At 50.5% G+C, this 20256-nt stretch overlaps 6 protein-coding genes across 6 annotated transcripts; 3 read left to right on the plus strand and 3 right to left on the minus strand.

The window, feature by feature from the left end:
• Positions 1 to 507: 507 nt before the first annotated feature.
• On the plus strand, positions 508 to 1320 carry SETTUDRAFT_164342 (uncharacterized protein). Its single transcript, XM_008030257.1, has 2 exons — positions 508 to 753; positions 835 to 1320. The coding sequence occupies exons 1-2, from the start codon at positions 568 to 570 to the stop codon at positions 1216 to 1218; spliced, it is 570 nt and encodes a 189-aa protein (XP_008028448.1). The 5' UTR covers positions 508 to 567; the 3' UTR covers positions 1219 to 1320.
• Positions 1321 to 1853: 533 nt separating this feature from the next.
• On the plus strand, positions 1854 to 7785 carry SETTUDRAFT_155346 (uncharacterized protein; the record flags this gene model as incomplete). Its single annotated transcript, XM_008030258.1, has 11 exons — positions 1854 to 1976; positions 2316 to 2440; positions 2510 to 3718; positions 3765 to 4886; positions 5492 to 5634; positions 5935 to 6009; positions 6068 to 6209; positions 6328 to 6956; positions 6979 to 7249; positions 7297 to 7654; positions 7714 to 7785. The coding sequence occupies 11 exons, from the start codon at positions 1854 to 1856 to the stop codon at positions 7783 to 7785; spliced, it is 4269 nt and encodes a 1422-aa protein (XP_008028449.1).
• A 635-nt stretch (positions 7786 to 8420) lies between these two features.
• On the minus strand, positions 8421 to 9219 carry SETTUDRAFT_164344 (uncharacterized protein). The gene is made up of 3 exons (XM_008030259.1): positions 9129 to 9219; positions 9000 to 9079; positions 8421 to 8933 (listed from the first exon to the last, which is right to left on the minus strand). The coding sequence occupies exons 1-3, from the start codon at positions 9184 to 9186 to the stop codon at positions 8865 to 8867; spliced, it is 207 nt and encodes a 68-aa protein (XP_008028450.1). The 5' UTR covers positions 9187 to 9219; the 3' UTR covers positions 8421 to 8864.
• A 2213-nt stretch (positions 9220 to 11432) lies between these two features.
• SETTUDRAFT_92355 (uncharacterized protein) lies at positions 11433 to 11594 on the minus strand (the record flags this gene model as incomplete). The annotated part of the gene is made up of 1 exon (XM_008030260.1): positions 11433 to 11594. A coding segment is annotated over one exon (162 nt), but the record flags the coding sequence as incomplete, so codon positions are not given.
• Positions 11595 to 13130: 1536 nt separating this feature from the next.
• SETTUDRAFT_155347 (uncharacterized protein) lies at positions 13131 to 15054 on the minus strand (the record flags this gene model as incomplete). The annotated part of the gene is made up of 3 exons (XM_008030261.1): positions 13131 to 14327; positions 14400 to 14749; positions 14781 to 15054. The coding sequence occupies 3 exons, from the start codon at positions 15052 to 15054 to the stop codon at positions 13131 to 13133; spliced, it is 1821 nt and encodes a 606-aa protein (XP_008028452.1).
• Positions 15055 to 17870: 2816 nt separating this feature from the next.
• Positions 17871 to 19144, plus strand: SETTUDRAFT_172585 (uncharacterized protein; the record flags this gene model as incomplete). Its single annotated transcript, XM_008030262.1, has 3 exons — positions 17871 to 18082; positions 18130 to 18558; positions 18608 to 19144. 3 exons carry the CDS (start codon positions 17871 to 17873, stop codon positions 18792 to 18794), a joined length of 828 nt encoding a protein of 275 aa, XP_008028453.1. The 3' UTR covers positions 18795 to 19144.
• Positions 19145 to 20256: the final 1112 nt, after the last annotated feature.

Genomic DNA, 20256 nt, shown 5'->3' on the forward strand with positions numbered 1-20256 from the left:
GCGGCCTTTGGTTTGGTGGGCTTCGCGACGCGCGACGCGACTTTTGCTCTGGGCGGGCGAGGCATGGCCGCAGGTCGTCGATGTAAGCTGGTTGAGGTAAGGAGTCGTGAGTGGTGTCGAGGGAAGGTGCATGCGATTGGATTGGAGGGAGCGGCGACGGTGCAATGGCAATGGTGACGAGAGCGCGTCGGTGTTGTGACGCACTGAATTCACCCTCTAGCGCCAAAGCTAGACACGCGAAAGCTTGGCCCACGCGTATGCTGCAAGTGGCAAGTCGTGTCAGGACTTGATTGTCACGACGGAAAAAAGAAGCAGAAAAAAACAAAAAGTCGTACCAGACCCACGCTTCCTCACACGAGCTTTCGGAATTCAAGGGCGCAAAATGTTGTCGCTGGCAGCCTGCCAAGCGAGAGGGCGAGGGCGAAGAAGGCAAGGCGCGCTTGTGTGCTCAAGGCAGCGACCAGCAGCGTCTCATACAAAAGGCAGCCTGGCGGGCTCCACATGGACATGATGTGCAGTTTCAGAAAATCATTGTTGAGAAGAAAGTCAGACGATCCTGTTGTCGACATGAGCAGCGCGAAACCTCTGGATTATGCGGCGGATTTACAAGAGTTTGCAGTATCGGAAGCCGAGTACTTGGGCCAGCATGCAGAGTATCACGTTCTGGTGACTGGCGCCGCAGTGTTCAACAAAGAGGGCAAGCTTCTGCTGGTGCAGCGCGCGGCTGACGAGACGGCCTTTCCCAACTACTGGGTAAGTTGCAGTGTTCTTTTTGCTGGGGGGTTATCAGATGTAAAATGTCCGAGGGCTGGCTGGGGAATTGACACGGCACAGGAGATTCCCGGGGGCAAAGTGGACGACACGGACGAAAGCATTCTGCATGCCGCGGCACGAGAACTGAAAGAAGAAACGGGGCTTGAAGCGAGGCGCGTGGTGCGCAAAGTGGATTCGTTCACGTTTGTCGTTGAGAGGGCTGGGCGGCCGGCGACGAAGTTCTTGAAGATGATTTTCGAAATCGAGGTGGACAGGGCCGAGGGCTCGGCGGTTGTGCTGGACGCGATTGAGCACCAGCAGTTTGTATTTGCTTCGGAGGACGAGGTGGCTGGGGAGCGGGTGGGCGATGTGCAGCTCGAGTATATCAGCGCACGCAACAAGGCGGTCAAGCTGGAGGCGTTCCGGCTGCGAGGGGCGAGGGGCGAGGCGTCGATTGCAATTTGAGAGAGCCCTGGCGGGGTCGAGAACAGGGGGCGCGACGTGGGTGGGCTCGCCAAGTATGTGTCGAAGTATACATGGAGAGGAGCAGTAATAATAAGACGGGCCAGATTTGTACAGACGATGCATGTGGCCTGGCGCCTGAGCAGCAGCAGCAGCAGACTGCGCGTGCGCCTGCGACGATGCGGACGGGCTGTCTGGGTATGAGCAGGGACTTGGAAAGGCGCGCTGCTGCACCTACGGGGACGCATTGCTGCTCGGCTGGGCGGCGAGCGGCGGCGGCGGCGGTGCGGGCGCGGGCGTGGCCATGAAGGAGTGCTCGCTTGCCATGATGTCTGTCTGCACTTGTCGCTCGAAGGTTGAGGTTGTGATTCGCCCGCACTTGGTCGTGTTCAATGGTATTGACTAGTGCGGGCGCCGGGGCGCACGGGAGTCGACGGCAAAAGCAGCCATCACCACGGCGGCGCTTTTGCTTTTTGGGCTGCTGTCCTGGGCCTGCGCGCGCGACGCATCCAGCGACACAAGACACGCGCGCCGCACTGCGCCTGTTTCAGCTGCAATCATGGCTGCCGGCCTGCTGGTCTGCTGCTGCTGCGGCGGCTGCTGCTGCTGCTGGCTGTATGCGTGTGCTTGTGCCGAGCATGCACGCCCAGGTCAGCAGCGTCCCCATACAAGTCCAAGTATACTGCAAGTCCAAGTATACCAGCGGGCCGACGCCAATCACGGCTCCTTTAGGCGCCAGCGCGCCAGCAGAGCGTGCGAAAGTGAGTGCACTCCCATGCGCGCGCGCCAGAGAAGAGGCCGCCTTCGCAGTCGAGTCGACCGACAGAGAGACGTCCATCCGTACATACGTAGTAGGCCATGGATGATGGGATCGACTGCGCGAGCCGAGGCACCTCGGTCACGCCAAACCTCACCCCCCTCCCCCTCCCTGCCAAACCAACCACCAGACAAATGCTAACCACGACGACGCATCGCAGCCTGCCACGCGCGAAAGGTGAGTAATCCAGCCCAATCCGCTCCGCTCCGCCCACTGCCGGCCCCCCGTCGCTGCCCCCTCCCCCCCCCCCCCCGTGGCCCGCCCCATGCTCACCCAGCTCTAGGTCCGCTGCGATGCCGCCTCGCTCGGCATCCCGTGCACAAACTGCACTGCCTTTGGCATCGAGTGCCGCATCCCCCAGCCCAAGCGCAAGAAGACGCAGGCGGCCCGCGCAAAGGATGTCGACAGGTACCCAGCACCTTGCCCCGCCACACCGGCATACCCGCGCACATGCTGACGCTGCAACACCACGCACAGTGAGCGCGGAGACAGCGACGACCGCTCCCCCGCCAGCACCTCGGTCGACGCGCGCGAGAGAGCCACGGCATTCAGCGCCGAGGACGGCACCCCCTCGACCACGGTCTCGTCGGCCTATGCCGCCCAGCAGGCCACGCACAACGGCACTTACGCCCAGTTCATGAAGCCCAAGTTCGCCCGCGCCCCCATCAAGGAAGCCGGCCGCGTCGCATATCTCGGCGAGTCGTCCAACCTGTCGCTGCTCGTCCACGACCGCTATGGCACCACCGACGTCGTCCACTACCCCCTGCCCGAGAATGTGCGCGGCGCCAAAGCCCGCGTCAACGAGATGGACAACATGGAGATTGAGATACTGCACCAGCGCGGCGCCTTCCTGCTGCCCCCGCGCGCCCTGTGTGACGAGCTTGTCGAGGCCTTTTTCAAATGGGTGGCCCCCGTTGTCCCCGTCATCAATCGCAGCCGCTTCATGCGCCAGTACCGCGACCCCAAGAACCCGCCTTCGCTTCTTCTGCTGCAGGCCATTCTGCTCGCCGGCTCGCGCGTCTGCACAAACGCCCAGCTCATGGACTCGAGCGGCTCGACCACGCCCGCTGCCATGACCTTTTACAAGCGCGCCAAGGCCCTCTATGACGCCAACTTTGAAGACGACCGAGTCACCATCGTCCAGGCCCTCATTCTCATGGGCTGGTACTGGGAAGGCCCCGAGGACGTGACCAAGAACGTCTTTTACTGGACGCGAGTCGCAATCGTCGTCGCCCAGGGCTCAGGCATGCACCGCAGCGTCGAGGGCTCTCAGCTCTCCCGCTCCGACAAGCGCTTGTGGAAGCGCATCTGGTGGACCTTGTACAGCCGAGACCGTTCGGTGGCAGTCGCGCTTGGCAGGCCAGTGGCTATCGACCCCGAAGACTCGGATGTCGAGATGGTCTCGGAAGATGACTTTATTGACGATGAGACGGATCACCCGGCTGAATATCCGCCAGATCCCGTGCACGTGCAGTTCTTCATCAACTATGTCAAGCTGAGCGAGATCATGGGCCTGGTGCTCTCGCAGCAGTACTCGGTGGCGTCGAAACATCGCAGAGGAAACGCCATTGACCTCACACACAGCGACATGGCGCTTGCAGACTGGCTGCAACACTGCCCACCAGAAGTGCAATGGGACCGCAGCCGCCACCACTTCTGGGCTGCCTTGCTCCACTCCAACTACTAGTAAGCATTTCCACAACTGCAAATTGCCTTTGGCTAACACATGCAGCACCACGCTCTGTCTTCTGCATCGGGCGCACATGCCGCCGGCAGGCTCGCCAAAGGCAAACCACTTGGACGGCTTCGGCGAAGAGCATACCTATCCTTCGAGAAACATTGCCTATCAAGCGGCCGCCATGATCACGTCCATCATTGAGAACCTTCGAGCCCATGACGAGATTCGCTTCACGCCTGCATTCATCGTGTACAGCTTGTTCTCGGCACTCATCATGCATGTGTATCAGATGAAATCCTCAAACAAATCCATCGTCTCGGCAACGGAGCAGCGCTTGCAGATTTGCCTGGATGCACTGAAGGAGGTTTCAAAGGTCTGGCTCGTTGCAAAGATGGTTCACACTCTGTTCGAGTCTATTCTCGGTAACAAGCACCTAGAGGAACGTCTACAGAAAGCCGCGGGTAGAAACCACAAGAAAAACAAGGTCCCTTCCGTGCCGGCCCCACCCCCGCCAAAGCCTGTTCAGGAATCGACCAAGCGCAAGTTTGACGACATGGACCTAGGCTTCCCTGTTCCGAGTGGGCCTCCCGCGGCCCAGGTATCGTACGAACGTTCAAGGCCACAGACACCTGCAGTCACACCTTCGCGCGACCTGCAGCCCCAACAGCAGATGCCTCAGATGACTACAGGGTCGCCGCAAATGAACCGCCAAAACCAAGATGCCTTCATGGGACCCTCACGCTCTGGAACGCGTCCCACAACCCCGTTCAATCCATCTTACTCGTACCCAGGCACACCACCCGACCTGTTCTTAGTCACCCGCGACACGCCAAACATCAGCCAGGAGGTCTGGCAAAATTTCCAGCCAGACCAACTGTTTCCTGCCGACACACAAGTCAATTTTCCGCAAATGTCACCAATGCAGAACCAAAGCCTTGTGGATCCCGCGTTAAGTCAGCCCCAAAGCATACCCATGCCTCAACAGGCTGCGGGTAGTCAGCAGGCCAACGTAAGCATGGTGGGATACGAGCCGAACCACACTCAGGCTTGGCAGCAACAAATGGAGATGATGTCTCAAAATCAGCAGCAGCATGGTGGACAGGACGATGCTTGGAGCAACAGCTCTGGAGGCCGACACAACCCCATTGTTCCCATGAGCTTGAATGTGGATGACTGGTACGTCAACATTCTGCCATCATCTCTGGCACGACTGACTTTCTGGCTAGGTTCAACTTCTTTGGCATCAACGGCGAAACGGACATGTCACACTTGTTTCAACAAGGTCCTTGATGAGCTTGCAATGTGTTGTGGGCGATGTTGCCTATTTTTAAGTAAATGTATTGACTGAGCGTCCTTCTCCAGAAGAAAGCATTGCAGGGCGTTTGGCGAGCAAGCTGTATGGACATAGATATATCCATGCTCACTTTCAACTATAAAATACTACTCAGATGATCTGTACTTGATATTCCAAAATACCCCAACGAGAGATGTCGGGATCCAAGTAGGTCCAACCACGATTTGCTCTCCCTCCCTCCCTCTCTCTCGCCAATGCCTGGCAATGATTAGCAATGTCTTTGTGGAGACTAGTGTACCTTGTTACTCACCAAAATGTATAAAAGATACTCTATATAATACTTCTTCCCTATTCTGACTCAAGTGAAGGCAAGCCGTGTAACAGAACAACGTGAGCATGCAGGTCATTGCTCCATGCCTTTGAGCTGCCGCGGAAGATCCACCGGTTGCTGTTCCCCGAATTCTGTGCTAGAGCTAATTCGATCTAGCGTCCTTTGGCTTTCGGAACCTCCAACTTCATGCACGCGAGACGGGGACAATGACATCGTGATCTCGACATACCCACGCACCCACGAGTCGGCTAGCAATACGGTAATCAGGTTCGTGAACAATCCCTCAACCGGCATCCCTTGTTTCTGCCCTTGTCTCTGCCCTGGTACAACTTGCAAACTCTGGATCGGATTCGCACCACGCCGCACGTCGCAACAAAGCTACCCGCCACGACAACTTTCTCCTTCACTTAGGAAGTAGTCCGTATGCATCGCAAACACCCGGCCGTAGCTGTTTTCACCACGCGCCCTGTCCAGCTATTCCCGGCTCCAGCCTTGTCTCTCGACGCACAGCACAAGCACGACTCTTCGCACCACATCAAACTGACCATTCCTTCTCCCCAGATTAGAGCGCGCACAACCGCTGCTACATACGAGTTGAGCCATGTTCCAAGCACAACAAAATCCAGGCCGTGGGGCTCCCCTAGGCGCGAATCGGTTACAAAACGGCAAGATGGGTGAGACTGGCCCTGGACACAACGGATGCATCCATGTACTGACTCTGGTTTGCGGCAGGAGGCGCGTCTCAATGGGGGTTTGGAGCACCCATGGGCGCCCCAGGACTATCCAACGCGCAAACACGGACAAACAACGGTGCCATGTCAAGCTTCGCACAAGCAATGGGTGGTTCGCAGCCACATACGCCGCTCAACCTCGAGTAAGTCGACATACGCAATGACCAGGAAGATGCAAGAAGGCCGTGAGAACAGGGCACGCGTTGGGACACAAAGTCTGATACTACATGAAAAGCATGAGCTAGATGTTGACCATCTCAGGGAGTTCCCCTCATTATCAGGCGCACCACAGACGCAGCAAAACACGTCTGCGCAGCAGATGTGGGCCAACCCGACTCTGCGAACCACGCAGCAGAATCAACAGAACACCATAGGACGGCCACAAGGACAAGGTCAACAGCAGGGCCAGGGACAGGCTGGGCAAGCTGCGAGCCAGCAACACCAGAATCAGGGCCAGGATGACTCATCGCAAAGTCAGTTTTCGGGAGCCGGTGATGACTATCGGTTTGGTGGACAAGGTGGTGTCGGACAACTCGGAGGCGTCCAGCCACAGACTGGCAACATTGAGGAGTTTCCCCCATTAGGCGGTGCTGGCGGAGACATTGCTCCAGACCGAAGAGCAGGGTTGATACAAAATGCCGCGGCATTCGGTACCAATACGAACAGCGCGTTTCCCGGACTCGGCCAAACACGGAATGGCCTCTCGAGCCCGACAGACAGCCAACAAGATCGAAGCATTAACCCCACCGTGGGTGGGAGGGGGCTTCCGGGTGCAGGTAAGCAACTGTCAAACGGCGAGAGATTTCAGTCATTCACACAGTTAGCATCACGAACGCCCTTTGAGAATATGCGAGCAGGTAATACATCACCAGCAATCATTAAAGAGGACGGTTGGTAACAGGATTTTATTAGGGCCCCAGATAGGCATGCGGACTGGCGGCGACCTTGCTCCAGGCGCTCAACGGCCTGGACAAAACCAGTTCGAGCAGACATTTGGAACAGAGGGCCTCGGTTCGCCAAATGCGCAGAGTATGCCACACAAGAAGCTGTCAGAGATGACCGACTCGGAACGATACGGCTTGCCTGGACTGCTTTCTATGATTCCAATGGAGAGCCCCGACTATTCCACCTTAGCCATGGGCCAAGATCTAACCGTTCTAGGCTTGGACCTCAGCCGGCCTGAGTAAGCCACTCTCTGTACGTTGGTAACACTGCTAATCGTGCTGTTAGTAACTCACCATTACATCCCACTTTTGGCTCACCATTTGTGGAATCCAACGTCAAGCCAGTAATACCACCGGATTTTACACTACCGGCAGCATACACCGTGACCAATGTACCGCCACTTCATACAAAGATGACCAGCTTCTCGGCAGAGACTCTTCTCGCAATATTCTACCAATATCCGAGGGACATTCTGCAAGAGATTGCTGCACAAGAACTGTACAACCGCGACTGGAGGTGGCATATCAAGCTCCAGCAGTGGATGATGAAAGACCCAGATCTCCCAGCGCCTATTCGACTTTCACCAAAGGAGGAGCGGGGTTGGTATCTCTTCTTCGATGTCAACAACTGGAGAAGAGAAAGGGTATGTGCATTAACTCTATACAAAACAGTCTTGGATCCAACATCTGACACATGGCACAGCGAGAGTTTGAGCTCAACTACGACCACCTGGACCAACGCCACGGCAGCCCTGCAATGGCAGGACAGATGTAGGAAACTGGGGATTTTTCAAGGCAATCTTGTACAGCTATGATAAATATTTTGTTCAAGCATGGGCTTCCACAATCGAGACGTCTCGAAAAGTAGTGTGTCCCTTGGCGATGGGCGATTGCAGCTTTAAAGAAAGAATCGAAAAAGGCCCTGCAGGGCTTGGCCTTGTCGAAAGCATGTCGAATGTGCCAGTTGTAACTTGAAGCGTTGTGAGTGTATGTTGCTGTGACCGTTTCCAGGTATCTATATGGGCGAGCGATTCCCTCTGGGTCTATGTATGTATGTATGTGTGTATGTATGGTATGCATTGTATTCAACCTTCCTACTCAAAACCTCCCACAGCGCATAATTCCATCTTTTTACGCGAATCGAAATCGGTATCCCTTTTAAATGAAAATACATCGACAAATTTGAATACGTCTCATATCACCCGCCAAGTCCACAAGTATATATACTCGGGCAGCCTCCGCCTTGGCAGTGGCGATAGGCGTCAGTGGTAGTAGGTTACGAAAGCCAGACTACCTTGTGCATCTTCAAAATATTTACACCGTATGGAGAACACGTGATCAAACTTAATCATAATCTACAGTTAGAGCTGCAAGGATAAGTTTAACATTGCTATTCATTACTCGGGATGATGTTCAGTCTGTTTAATCGGCAACGGCTCATACGTCCCACTCAGCCTCTCCATATACGGTCTTGCCTTTTCCATGCCCGCCTCAATCTTGTGCCAGAGTCCATGCAGCTTGTCCTCTTCATCTCCCTCGTTATCATGATGCTCGCTCGTAGTCGCGTGAGAGTCGCGGGAAACCGCTGAATGGGCCGAGTCAATCGACGCCCGGTTCTTGTGTTTTTTCTTATTATCGTTGGTATTGTTGCTGTCGTGGTTGTGGTCGTGGTGCATATGTACAAAGGGGAAGGAGTGCCGGTGGTGGTGTGATCCCGGGGATGCAGGTGATGAGGTGGTGGGGGAGACTGGGGCTGGATGGGCAGCTTCGTAGCATGTTGAAGGAGGATTTGTGGATTCATCGACGTCGAGGGAGAGGCGGGTGGGGACTTCCGGGGAGGGTGAGGAGGATCCCCTAGTTGGAGATCTTCTCGGGAACGTGCTTGCCCGTTGCTTTTTCGAACATGTTGCGGGCTCCATCTGTCTATTTGTTTCGTGAGCGGGTTGTTTCGGCGTCTATGCAGGTACAGCGGGAAAGGAGCGAACGTACGATTTTCTCGTTGATGGCACGGTTCTTCTGTGTGTCCTGGCCCATGGAGCCACCGTACTTCTTTTCGGCGGCGTCGAGACCTACTTGCAATTAACTTTCATGCGAACGAACGAGCGGGCTAGCAAATACCCTTGTCAAGGTAGTCTTCCTTCTGACCCGCGGCAGTGTTGTTGGTGTTTGAGTTCATGGTGGTGTTGGGGTAGTAGTGCTGACGCGTGCGACAAGGTAACGTGAAACTTTTGTATTTGATTGGAGATGCTATTGCGGTGCAAAGAAGGTGTGAGGATTGCCAGAACGTAGCCGGGTCGTCATAGCGACTATATATCTACGAAATGCCCTCTCGTACCCCTCCAGACATTGCTTCCCAGCTCCTGGAAGCTGCCGTATCCGGAAGGGGAGGCGTATGTTATGGCATCATAGTGTGTATGCTACTACAGCCTTGTCGTATCAAGAAGCCTGGGGCTAAGCCGCTTTCAGGGCTACAACGAGATAGAAAGCCGCCAGTGTCATCACTCATGGTCCAAAACTTGGCTCGCGGGCACTTGGAACTTGGCTTTGGTGCAGCCAGCGTCTGGGATGGCCCAGGGCCTAACTAAGCCGCTGCTGCACCGGCGTGGCTGCTAGAGTGGGTGATGCGGAGGTATGAGGATCGGACATGGGTAGAGTAGCTTCATGATTATTACTGTAAGACGATGCTGTTCATGTGAATGTTTCCAGCCGCCGCGGCTCCAAGATAAGGTTGCAAAGTAAGTATGACGTCATAGCTCGGCCTTATCGATCGGTCTCAATCCGGTATGACGCGCACGAGCTGCTGGCCCGCTTCTCCAGGGGTTCGTGTTTTCCCTGCGTCAGCCCAAGTTCAAGTCCTCGAGAATAAACACGTGCCTGATAATCTGTTGATTGGAGTGCAGGCCGATTTCGATGGAAAGATACGGTTCGGAATTGTGCGGCAAGCCAACGCACAAGATACATACGTGGCCGACAATAACGTCCAGAGACAAACCATAGTAGACCCAGCTCTATGACCTGATACTACATGTAAGCACTAAACGAAGTAGGTTACGGCAATGGCTTACTGTGGTTTGGTGCTATAGTCAGGCGGCCCTTTCTTATGGTCAGCCAAGGTCAGTTATCTTTTTAGACACCATCCTGTACAATTATACAGCCCAAGTCCTATAACTCGAAGACTAGCTTAATCTCTCACGCTAACAATCATTGACTAAATGTAAACAGTAGCGTACGGAGATAGCTTATGTGACAATAGTCTACAGAATAATGAGCCTACAGTTCATAAACCTTGGGCCTGTATGACGGTACAAACAGAGTCTCACCGACTCTCAGAGGATACGTAACCATCCGAAGATGGGCCTATTGGTTACACTGCAATAAGCATGCTAAACATAGCTAAGAGCCATGCATATATAGCTTCAAAGGTTCCGACCTTTCCATAGTACGGAGGTGCCTTTCAAAAGTATTGTCTGCCAAGAATAATCTAACCGAAGTGCGGCCGCCTTAGCCGAGGCTTGTCTCTCCCCTCTATGTACTTATTACCACCTTGTAGCTTAATTATCTTTTAAATATATATAAGAATTTGCTTAATCTAAGCTTAGATCTTAAGTTGTAAGAGATCTCTCTAGTAGTTCTGCTAGACTCTAACTGCCTTAGCCTTTGACTGTAGAGCTCCTTTCTTTGTAGTCTTTCTTTTTATATAGAACTAGCATAGCTTAATGTAGTTATAGTCTAGCAAGTTTCTACACTAAAGTAGTCTCTTAACGTCGTATAGGCGATAGATCACACCCTAATAGTGGTAGGCGTGGCTAGGTGCCTTATCCTCTATTACGATAGTCTAAGGTCTATCTTAGAGGCACTCTTTAGCAAAAGGAATTAGCTTTAGAATTAGAACGTAGGCCTAATATCTCTACTAGTCTATACCACCTCTAGACTTACGCACTAGCTTACCTGTCTTCTCTATCTATCTCTATTAAGGCTTCCTGCTACGCTTATTGCGTAGCCTTGTTCTTCTTATAGACTTTAACAGCTCCTATTCCTCTTGCTATAGAGGCTTAAGCTTAGCGTTTAGCTGCTTAATCTAACGAGCAGTATCCTCTCTCTCTACCTTTGTCTCTAGCTAGTAGATATAGTATAGACCTTTTTTGTTATACGAGAAGTAGCCCTAGAACATAAACTTAAAGTATTCTTTTTACCTCTTATAGATGCAGCTCTTAACTACCCTTTTGTTTGCCTTTTTTTAGACTCTATAGCCTCTACGTTAGTGGTTAATTACTACTAACGTCTTGTCTGTCTAGATGACATTCTTCTAGTCCTCTAACGTCTAGTTCTTATGCTCTAATGCCTACTTAAGACAAGCACTCCTTGTAAGAGGCTACGCCTAAAGTGTGTGTGATCGAGTATATCTATACGACTACCTGGACTTCAAGAAGCTTGAAGTCTTGTTACTGCCTTTTTGGCTATGGATGGCGTAAGTAGTCGTACGCTCGGCCCGTTGGGCCCGCCCATTACACTCCTTATCTCCTGTGTTAACCTAGGCTTCCTTGTTAGCTTAGTCTTCCTATATCCTGCTGCTCTTAACACCCTCTAGATAGTAGAGGCAGAGATTTTGACTCTTTAGAGACTAAGCCTACTAGCAAGGTTAGCATAGCTCTTCTCTCGTCTATATCTATCGTGTTGTACTTATTGCAATATCTACTCCTTTACCTCTGCCTGCTTAGCAGGCCTACTAGGCTTTGGAGCATCTTAAACGTAGTGTAGAAAGATCTTAATAGGAAGGTCGTTTAGCTTAAAGCCTATAGCAATAGCTCTACTATAGATATAATCTATAATATAAGGATAAACGCTAGTTAGCGTAGAGACTTATAAGGTATTCTTGCTAATAGGAGGTAATTTTAACGCGATTACTAAGGTACGAGTATATATATTAGTATAAGGAGCTATAGTCAAAGGATAACTATATAGTAGTAGGCAGACTAATTAGACAGCCCCTTAACTCTAAGGTGGGAGTTGCGCCAAGAAGAGTTGTGCCGAAGCGCCGAGATTAGCGTCAGACAATACTTTAGAAAGGCACCTCCGTAATCGCACAACATATAGACCGTGTACGCTTCCTTTGTAGACCCTTTTCAAGCGTTGGCACTACAATATGCGCCTCTCAGCCCTCATCTCCACCGTTTTTATCGGCCTCGGGATTGCAACTCCATCTAGGACGACTAGGGACAAGCCAAATCGAGTTCGAGACGCAGACCCGGCGGCAGGAACGTCAGGGCCTTGCCTAGTGAATGGCAAATGTGTAACACTGACTTGCTACACTTATCATTGTGACCCCTGTGAACGTAAATATGTGTGTTTTCTCCCTTTATACACCGTTCTTCTCAGATCTAACATTCGTTTTCAATAACAGCCTTCATGTCTTTAATTCAACCTTTTCACGCGCATCGAAACTGGGTATCACCTCTGAAAAAAAAATACATGGAAAAATTTAAACGGGCTCCCATTACCCGCCAGGTTCACAAGTAGATGGAACATACTAGCCTATATGTTTAGGTGCTCAGTGAAGGGGTCATTTTCTGGTGAATTAGGAATCGCAAGCTCTCGGAACTTGCAGACGAACTAATCCTGCGCTCATCCGTGTTTTCACTTCGTGCCTATACGTAACAGAGAATACGAGACCTAATTACCAATTCATATCAACATGTTTCTGGTGTCCTAAGTTTCAGTAGCGTTCTCTCTCCAGCTATGCTTGGTCAGCGTGGTAGGTAGCTGACACAGTATAAATGTCGTTCCTTAATCTCGTACTTATGATCTTAACAATACGACAACAGAGTACCGATGAAAAATTGATGTTAGTTCCAAGTAATATATATGGTGATGGTAGGTAGGATATGTGCACATGGAGGGCATTTTATAGAAAGGGTTCATATATTGGCGAGATAAATTTGTAAAGAGTCTCTCTAGCGATATGCAAAACTATACATTGCGTAATGATTAAGGCTAAGACCGTTAAATTCAGATGGCCGCTGGACTTGAAACAAATGCTAGCGCAGAAAAAAAAGAAGAAAGAAAATCCATAGATGACTTGAGAAACCAGCTGCACGAATCTGTAGCCAGGGAAGAAAGTTTCTAGTGCGAGTGTCCCGCATGAGAACCGCAAGCACGACCGGTGGTAGCGCGACTAAGAATGTTGCTAGGCTTCATGCGCTGAATGACAGGGTTAATATCTAGCTTTTTGGACTCGGCCTGCCACTCGGTGGGAAGGAAAGTCGCAGAGTCATCAGTGAAAACAGCACGACCACCAACCATAGTCATGAGGACCTTGTTCTTGGAGAGATTTTCATCTGTCACAGCAGCCTTGTCAAAACAGTCTTTGTCGAGAATGAGAAGGGCGGCAAATTTGCCTTGCTCGAGCGAACCAATGCTGGATGAACTGTTGAGATATGTGGCTGCCACGGTAGTCATTCCTCGGAGTGCTGCCTCACGTGAAAGAGCAGGCTGCTCGTCAAGACGACCGACAAATTGAGGACCAAAGCTAGCGTGGGAGTTCTTGTTCTGGGGGTCACCTGCGCGAGTCACACCGATGGCGAGGGCGAGGAAGGAGTCAAGCGGGTCAACGGGCCAGTCGGAACCGTATGCGACAAGGGCTCCGGCGTTGTTGAGAAGACCGGATGATTGAGCAACGTTCATACGGTCAGCTCCAAGAGTCAGTGTATTGTCTCCGGCCCAGTAGGTTGCTTTCTGCGCCCATTGGTAGGATGCAATGACGGGTATGCCGAGCTCTGCAAAGCGTGCTCTGTCCTCTGCAGTGACAAGCTCAGCATGAGCGATGCCAATGTCTGAAGGCGCGAAGGTTCTGTTCATCGAGGTGGCAATGTCAAGCATGGTTCGGACAGCCCGGTCACCGCTGGCGTGAACGTGAAGACCCATGCGCGCGTTCAGAGTAAGTGTGAGGAGCTTCTGGAGCTGTGTCTCGTTTGCGTTGGGAAGCCCAACGTTGTTGCCTGGAACCCATTTGCCGTGGGAGTCTTTGATTAGGTAGGGATTGAGGAGCCAGCTAGACTCGGAGACGGAGGGCAGAATACCATCAATGAAGAATTTGATGTTACGCCACTGTTGGCCCGGAGTGGCCACCAGATCGCCTTCATCCAGTTGCTTCTTGCTTGCCAGCGCCTGGGAAACGATTGCCGGAAAATCAGTGTTTCCGAAAACCCCAAAGTTGTTGAAAACCCGAGCGGTCAGTTCGTTAGTCGACTTGAGACTAGACCAGGCTGTGTGCGGGGTCTGAGACGCGTCCAAGAAACTAGTGATGCCCTTTTGACGGAGCTAAGATAGTACCACAGTTGCAGCATCCAGCTGGGCAATGCCACGGTCACCCATGAGAGCTCGGATTGGAACAACGGCATTTTCCTCGAGAAAGCCGGTTAGATCACCGTTTGAGTTGCGCTCGATTCCGCCTCCGGGAGGGTTGGGCGTGCTGCGTGTAATGTTGATGATTTGGAGAGCCCTGGAGTTGACGAAGATGTTGTGCTGATCAGAAGCGATAATAGCAATCGGTCGAGTAGTGTTGAGTTTGTCGAGCATAGCTTTATTTCCCGGCCCGTTGATAGTAGTGAATCCTTCGCGATCAAAATCAGTGACAGTCAAAGAACCAGTCTGCCTAGGCTGCGAATCAAGACAGGCCTGGATGGTCTGGTGAAGAGCATCTTGTGTGAGTTGTTTGTAACGTAGCGTACATCCAAGCATTGCTCGTCCGGCATCAAGAGGCATCGACCAGACCGGGAATCATCGCTTTGCCATTAAAGTCCACCACCTTGGTAATGCTTCCAACAACAGCCTTGCAGTCCGACTCTTGAACAACACATGTGATTGTACCATTTGTAATAGTCAAAGATCCTGCAGTAAAAGTAGTGGATTGTTTGTCCATGGTATGGATCACTCCATTTACAAACACGGTGTCAGCGACAGGCAGAGAAGCGGCACGGAGACAAGTAACGCCTAAAGCCGAGCTAGTTAAACTGGTAAATGGTAGACCTTTGACAGCTGGAGGCATCCTGGGAGAATAAGACGTTTGGTTCGTAATAGCGTGAGTGAATGAGTTCGATTGGACAAAAACAACTGAGAATAAACGAGAAAAAGTGAGAACGAGTGAGAACAAGAGGCACGAATGCAGATGGTGGACTCGTAGTGTTGGAAAACATGGTGAAATTATAGTATTTGACAATTTTCTATGAGAATATAAAGTCGTAAATGGTTTCTACGCTATCCTATACATTCCTGCGAGTACATACCATAGAGAGGTTGCAAACCCGGCACTAAACCCTACGTGGTCGAGTGGGCGATGCCAACTAGGCAAGACCCTGTGGCTGCCAGTTACCCAACCCTAATCCTAGACACTTGTTGCACCGCCACATTCAACGCTGTTGGCCCAATGGGACAAGGAGATATGGCCAAGCCAACGCTAGTATCCGCATCCAGCTACCTAAAAGGGCTCAGCGTGTATCTGCCTATAACAAAAGTATTATTTTTCTGTAACGTGGCGCAAGAGTCGTATACGCGCACTAGTGCTTCCGCCACTTGGCTTTGCCATTACGCCTTCGAAGTTCATGTCTACACGACCTAGCTACCACAAGTGAATTATGTGAATAGAATTCTCCAGCTGTATAACTATACACCGAAACAAATAAACATCTCGTACAAGCAAAGTTCTAATATAAATGACAGCACATGAATAATAATGCGAAAAGAACCCTATGAGAGAAGAGAACAGTCAAAATGTACAGGGGGTTTGGTAGGACAGCAGCTGCTAAACAACAGTAATCGTCCGGCGTATATCGAATATGCAGTTCCCGCTCGTTTCAGGAAAGCATTTTACATGCTGGCTTTCAATAGCTTCGCTATGGCAAATTAGAAATGCCTCGAACAGCTAGTTTTGTTCTGAATCTGTGCAGCTGCGTACGCACGTGCGTCAGGTGCCACTTGGACGTTAACAAGTTTACATCAACTCTGCCACTTCATGTCCAGTGTGTTCATACGCTTCAGCCAGTAGCACTTCAGCGCTTACCTGAACATTCTCTATACGCCGATACGTGCAAAAGGCAAGAAGCTCAAAGAACAGGCTAATCTCGTGGATTTTGTGACATCGTGATCAGGGTAATTTAAGGGGTCGGAATATTACTTCTTAACCAAACGCGATTTCAAGATATGGAGAAAAAATCAACGGAAAAATATAGTATGGATGTTTATCTTCATGTTTGCTAGCAGAAGAGTGGAAGCTATTGAAAACGTGTATTCGTCCAAACAAGTCTAAAATATTGACGACGATTACACGATGCGCATGGTTCTCTTTTTGCGTAATAAATCGGAGTGTTTAGCATAGATAATACTCAAAATTATCCAGGAATATTTCCCAAGCTCCAGTCAGGTCACTGCTTTAGAACAGCTAACTGAGCCCTGGATGTACACTGTCCTAATTAGTCACCTTAATATACAAACTTGAGGCTAATAGATCTCTAATTAATATGAGGTTAGTTATTTTAACCTATGTTAGGAACAGAGACAGTTACTATCTCTACTTCTTTTTTAGTTGAACTATTGAATTCATGCTATGTACTATGCTATAAACTTAGTGTAGCGAGACAAATCTACACTATTTATATTCACGCGACACTATCAGACACTGAAAATTTCTCAAAATAGGAATTTTAATCTAAAAGCATGAAGAAAGAGTGGACGCGAGAAGTTCTAGTGACACTATAACCATCGCAGAGTAAAAAAAGTGGCAACTCTCTAGATTTTACAGCTAGATAGTACCTATTCTGCGACAATAACCCTTACGTTTCAATCTTCATATCCACATCAGGCTATTGCAATCGAACTTATCTTACAGCCATTTCCTTCGCATTAATTCACCAATTACACCACGCTAGAGTTGATTGACAGCAACTTAGTAACAAGAGCGCGCATTAGGTGTAGATAGAGTTCAAGAGCTTTAAACCTACGCTATTGGTGTGCGTGTCGGGAGTTTCTCCCCTGTGTTTCTAAAAGAGATTGGGCCTGTTACGTCGTACGTCTTAACTGCGCCCCTCCAAAAATGTTCTGCAAATCAGGTTCACCAAACGTGCGGGGGTGAGGGGATACAGTTGTGGTTGTGTCAGCCCAGCCGTATTCTCTAACTATGACGTCAAATTGTTGTAGTAGCCTGCAGCTGTGGTTAAGGTGATCTGATCAGATTGAAAATCCTAGAAGTGGTCAAGGTCATTCATGTCTTATCAGAGAACTGCGCTCACTGTATAACACAATCAAAGCGGGCGCTTTCTTTTGAACTTTTGCAACAAATCAAGCGCGCAGTCCTAGAGCCACGAGGTACCTTTGTATTTCCTTTTCCAGATTTCGAAATCCATAGGCTAGTGCAAGCGCATAATAGGATAAGAACTATGCCGATCAGTTCCGTTAGAGGATATCAAAAGCAATAGCTCTGTGTAACCTGATGGTTTGCCACTGCATATCCGAGCATTGGCACTTACATAGTAGAGGCCTATCAGACCCTTCAGTTCTTACACCATGACAGGGGGCTTGGGCGGTCAGTACGCTCTTACGTAGCTCAGTGTGGGGTATCGCGGACATTCCTGGGGAGCCGGCAAATAGCAGAGATAAACGAGAGGCGCTATAACAGTAGCATGTAGTTAGTGAGTGGCGAAGAATTTCCAAGATTTTTTCCCTTTTCATTATACTAACAAGGCGATAATCTGTTCTGTGAATGTAGCTTGGTGTTTTTTTAACCATTGCATAATTCTTAAATACCCATCGACAAAGCCCTCATCTTACCGATAGCAATATACGTGCGCAACTTGCATCTACGAGGTCAAAATGGGCTTGAAACAAAAGCTGACCAAACCGTTCATCGACATATCCGTCATGACGTGGGATTTCGGGCTCTTTCTAGCGAACCTCGTCCTTCCGGCTCACCCGCCAAACAAAGTCATTGCGGAAGGACTACCGGGACATGCAGGGAAATGGCCAGAATATGTACCACCACGCGAAGGTGACTCCAGGTCGGCATGTCCGATGCTAAACGCCATGTATGCCTCGATATCCTTGGCTCCAACCGCAATCTAACTGGCGCTAGGGCAAACCACGGCATTCTTCCACACGATGGCAAGAACATCACGTTTCGCGACCTGAACACGACTGTTCGACAGACTTTCAATTTTGCACCTTCGTTTTGTTTTTTCGTGCCCAAGTTTTCCGCCGACTTCCTGGGCCGCTCTTACTGGAACGACAAGTTTGATCTCGCAGAACTGAGCAAGCACAACGCTATCGAGCACGATGCAAGCTTGACCAGGCAGGATGCTGCGCAGGTGCCTGACCAGGGAAAGCCCGATTTGCCCCTTGTGGAAGAGTTGCTAAGCATGGCGACAGGAAAGGGAGAGCACGGTGGTCCGGTACTGACCAAAGAAGACCTCAGTAAGCAGCTCGCTAAGAGAAGAAGCGAGGCCAAGGCGCAAAACCCTCAGTACTCGGAAAGTTTATTCCACAACATGTTTGGAAGCGCCAAGTAAGGGCAACTCGATGCCGAAATCGCGCAATGCTGACCATACTCCCAGCTCATCGACCATGCTCACAATCTTTGGTGGCCGTGTTGACGATTTGAAGCTCATGCTTACTGAAGAAAAGTTTGCAGAGAACTGGGAACCACGCATTCGGGCGCCATATGGCCTTACCATGGCTGCGTTCAACGCGACAGTGTTGCCTGTAGAGATGGGTGTCAAGAAGAAGCTCAAGCAGCAGTAGCCGACAACCTGGCTGCCACGGAGGCGCTTAGCGACGTCCTATTCTTAGCCTGAAAGAGAAGCATGGCTCTGTGCAAATATCGCCTATGCCGTGTTATCGAGAAGGAAACTTTAAGCGGGCGGTCTTTGGGATGCGCACGGCCCGTATATAACTCCCCGGGGCGCACGTGGCAACGACGTTTTAGGTTCACTGGGCGGATAGTACGTCCGCTTTGCTTGGAACTTGCTGGAACTCCGGACATGCCGATACGACGAGATTTCTGTGACGGCAAGAGAAGTAGCCAAGTGAAAGTTTCCTGACGAGCAGTACTATAGTGAATCACGTGCGTGGTCTCTCTCACCCGAATGCCAATTCAGTATACCATATGACTAAGCTGCGATTTGCAGTGCTATAGCGCTAGTACCACGTGTTGTATACGGAGATCGCGCACGCACATGTTCTAGACTGCGCGCGGGTAGCATGCATTCCCATGGCATGGGTATGCCAAGACTAAGTCATATCAGGACATGACACTGACGAATAAGGGTATGACCTGGCTCAAGTTTCGTAGCTACAGCTCGGTTACGGCGAGTTGTGGCTGGTGATAAGAATTAAATTGATCATTTCCGCCAATCGCCGTGGTCCGCATGGTGTCCTTACAGTCTAGCCACAATTTATTCCCCTGTACGCACAGCGTACGGTCTAGTCTTATTCTATTCTCCTACGCAGAGTGTATCATGTTACCACATTTTATTTACCCTTTCCGCATAAGTCAAAGATGAAGTGGATGTAGCATAGTGCTTACCTGTGGCTTTCAATAGCTTCGAGATTCTGGCCCTTCCCTGCTCGCCATGATCATGCTAACGAAGCTGGCCGGACGAATTGTGACAGATGCTATAACACATGGAGAATCATGCATATCTCAGAGAGTCAGGCTTGAGTGCCTGAAGTATAAGTACTGACCTCTTTGCTGCACTCCAGGACCATCATCCAACTCTTCATCTCAATATCTCCAGCTACCCTTACAAACAGACACCACAAAGTCCAACTGACATCATGAAGTCTATCGCATTTATTCTGGCCGCTATCATCAGCGTTACCACGGCCGTTGCTATCCCAGTTGAACTGCAAGAGCGCCAATGTACCAACAATGGCAGTTAGTATTTACCTATCTTGATATGATTCATCTACTGAACAACACAGTATCCTGCACCCTTCCAGGAGGCAATGGGCAATGCTGCAGCGGCTACTGTCACGGTATGTTATTGTGCCACCGGGTGAGTGTATAGAAGCATAATACTCATTATATACAGCTATCCAATGTGGAGGCAATAGTTTTACTTGTCAAGCACCAGGTACAGCGTGTATCTGGCAAACCTAGCAAAGTTAGTTTGGAATCAAGTTATAGCGAGGTGTGCTACGAATCATGATCGTCGTGGGCCCACACTGTGAATGATGCTCAGGCGTAGGATAATGTAGAATA

The sequence above is a fragment of the Exserohilum turcica genome, assembly GCF_000359705.1.
Source record: "Exserohilum turcica Et28A unplaced genomic scaffold SETTUscaffold_4, whole genome shotgun sequence".
NCBI classification, from domain to species: domain Eukaryota; kingdom Fungi; phylum Ascomycota; class Dothideomycetes; order Pleosporales; family Pleosporaceae; genus Exserohilum; species Exserohilum turcicum.

Excerpts from the sequence above, each read along its gene's own strand:
- SETTUDRAFT_164342 (XM_008030257.1), top strand. The coding sequence starts at position 568 with ATGAGCAGCGCGAAACCTCTGGATTATGCGGCGGATTTACAAGAGTTT. Across the intron at positions 754-834 it reads CGGCCTTTCCCAACTACTGG|GAGATTCCCGGGGGCAAAGT; the intron begins GTAAGTTGCAGT and ends GACACGGCACAG.
- SETTUDRAFT_164344 (XM_008030259.1), bottom strand. The coding sequence starts at position 9,186 with ATGAACTCAAACACCAACAACACTGCCGCGGGTCAGAAGGAAGACTAC. Across the intron at positions 9,080-9,128 it reads GGAAGACTACCTTGACAAGG|GTCTCGACGCCGCCGAAAAG; the intron begins GTATTTGCTAGC and ends AATTGCAAGTAG. Across the intron at positions 8,934-8,999 it reads GTGCCATCAACGAGAAAATC|ACAGATGGAGCCCGCAACAT; the intron begins GTACGTTCGCTC and ends CGAAACAAATAG.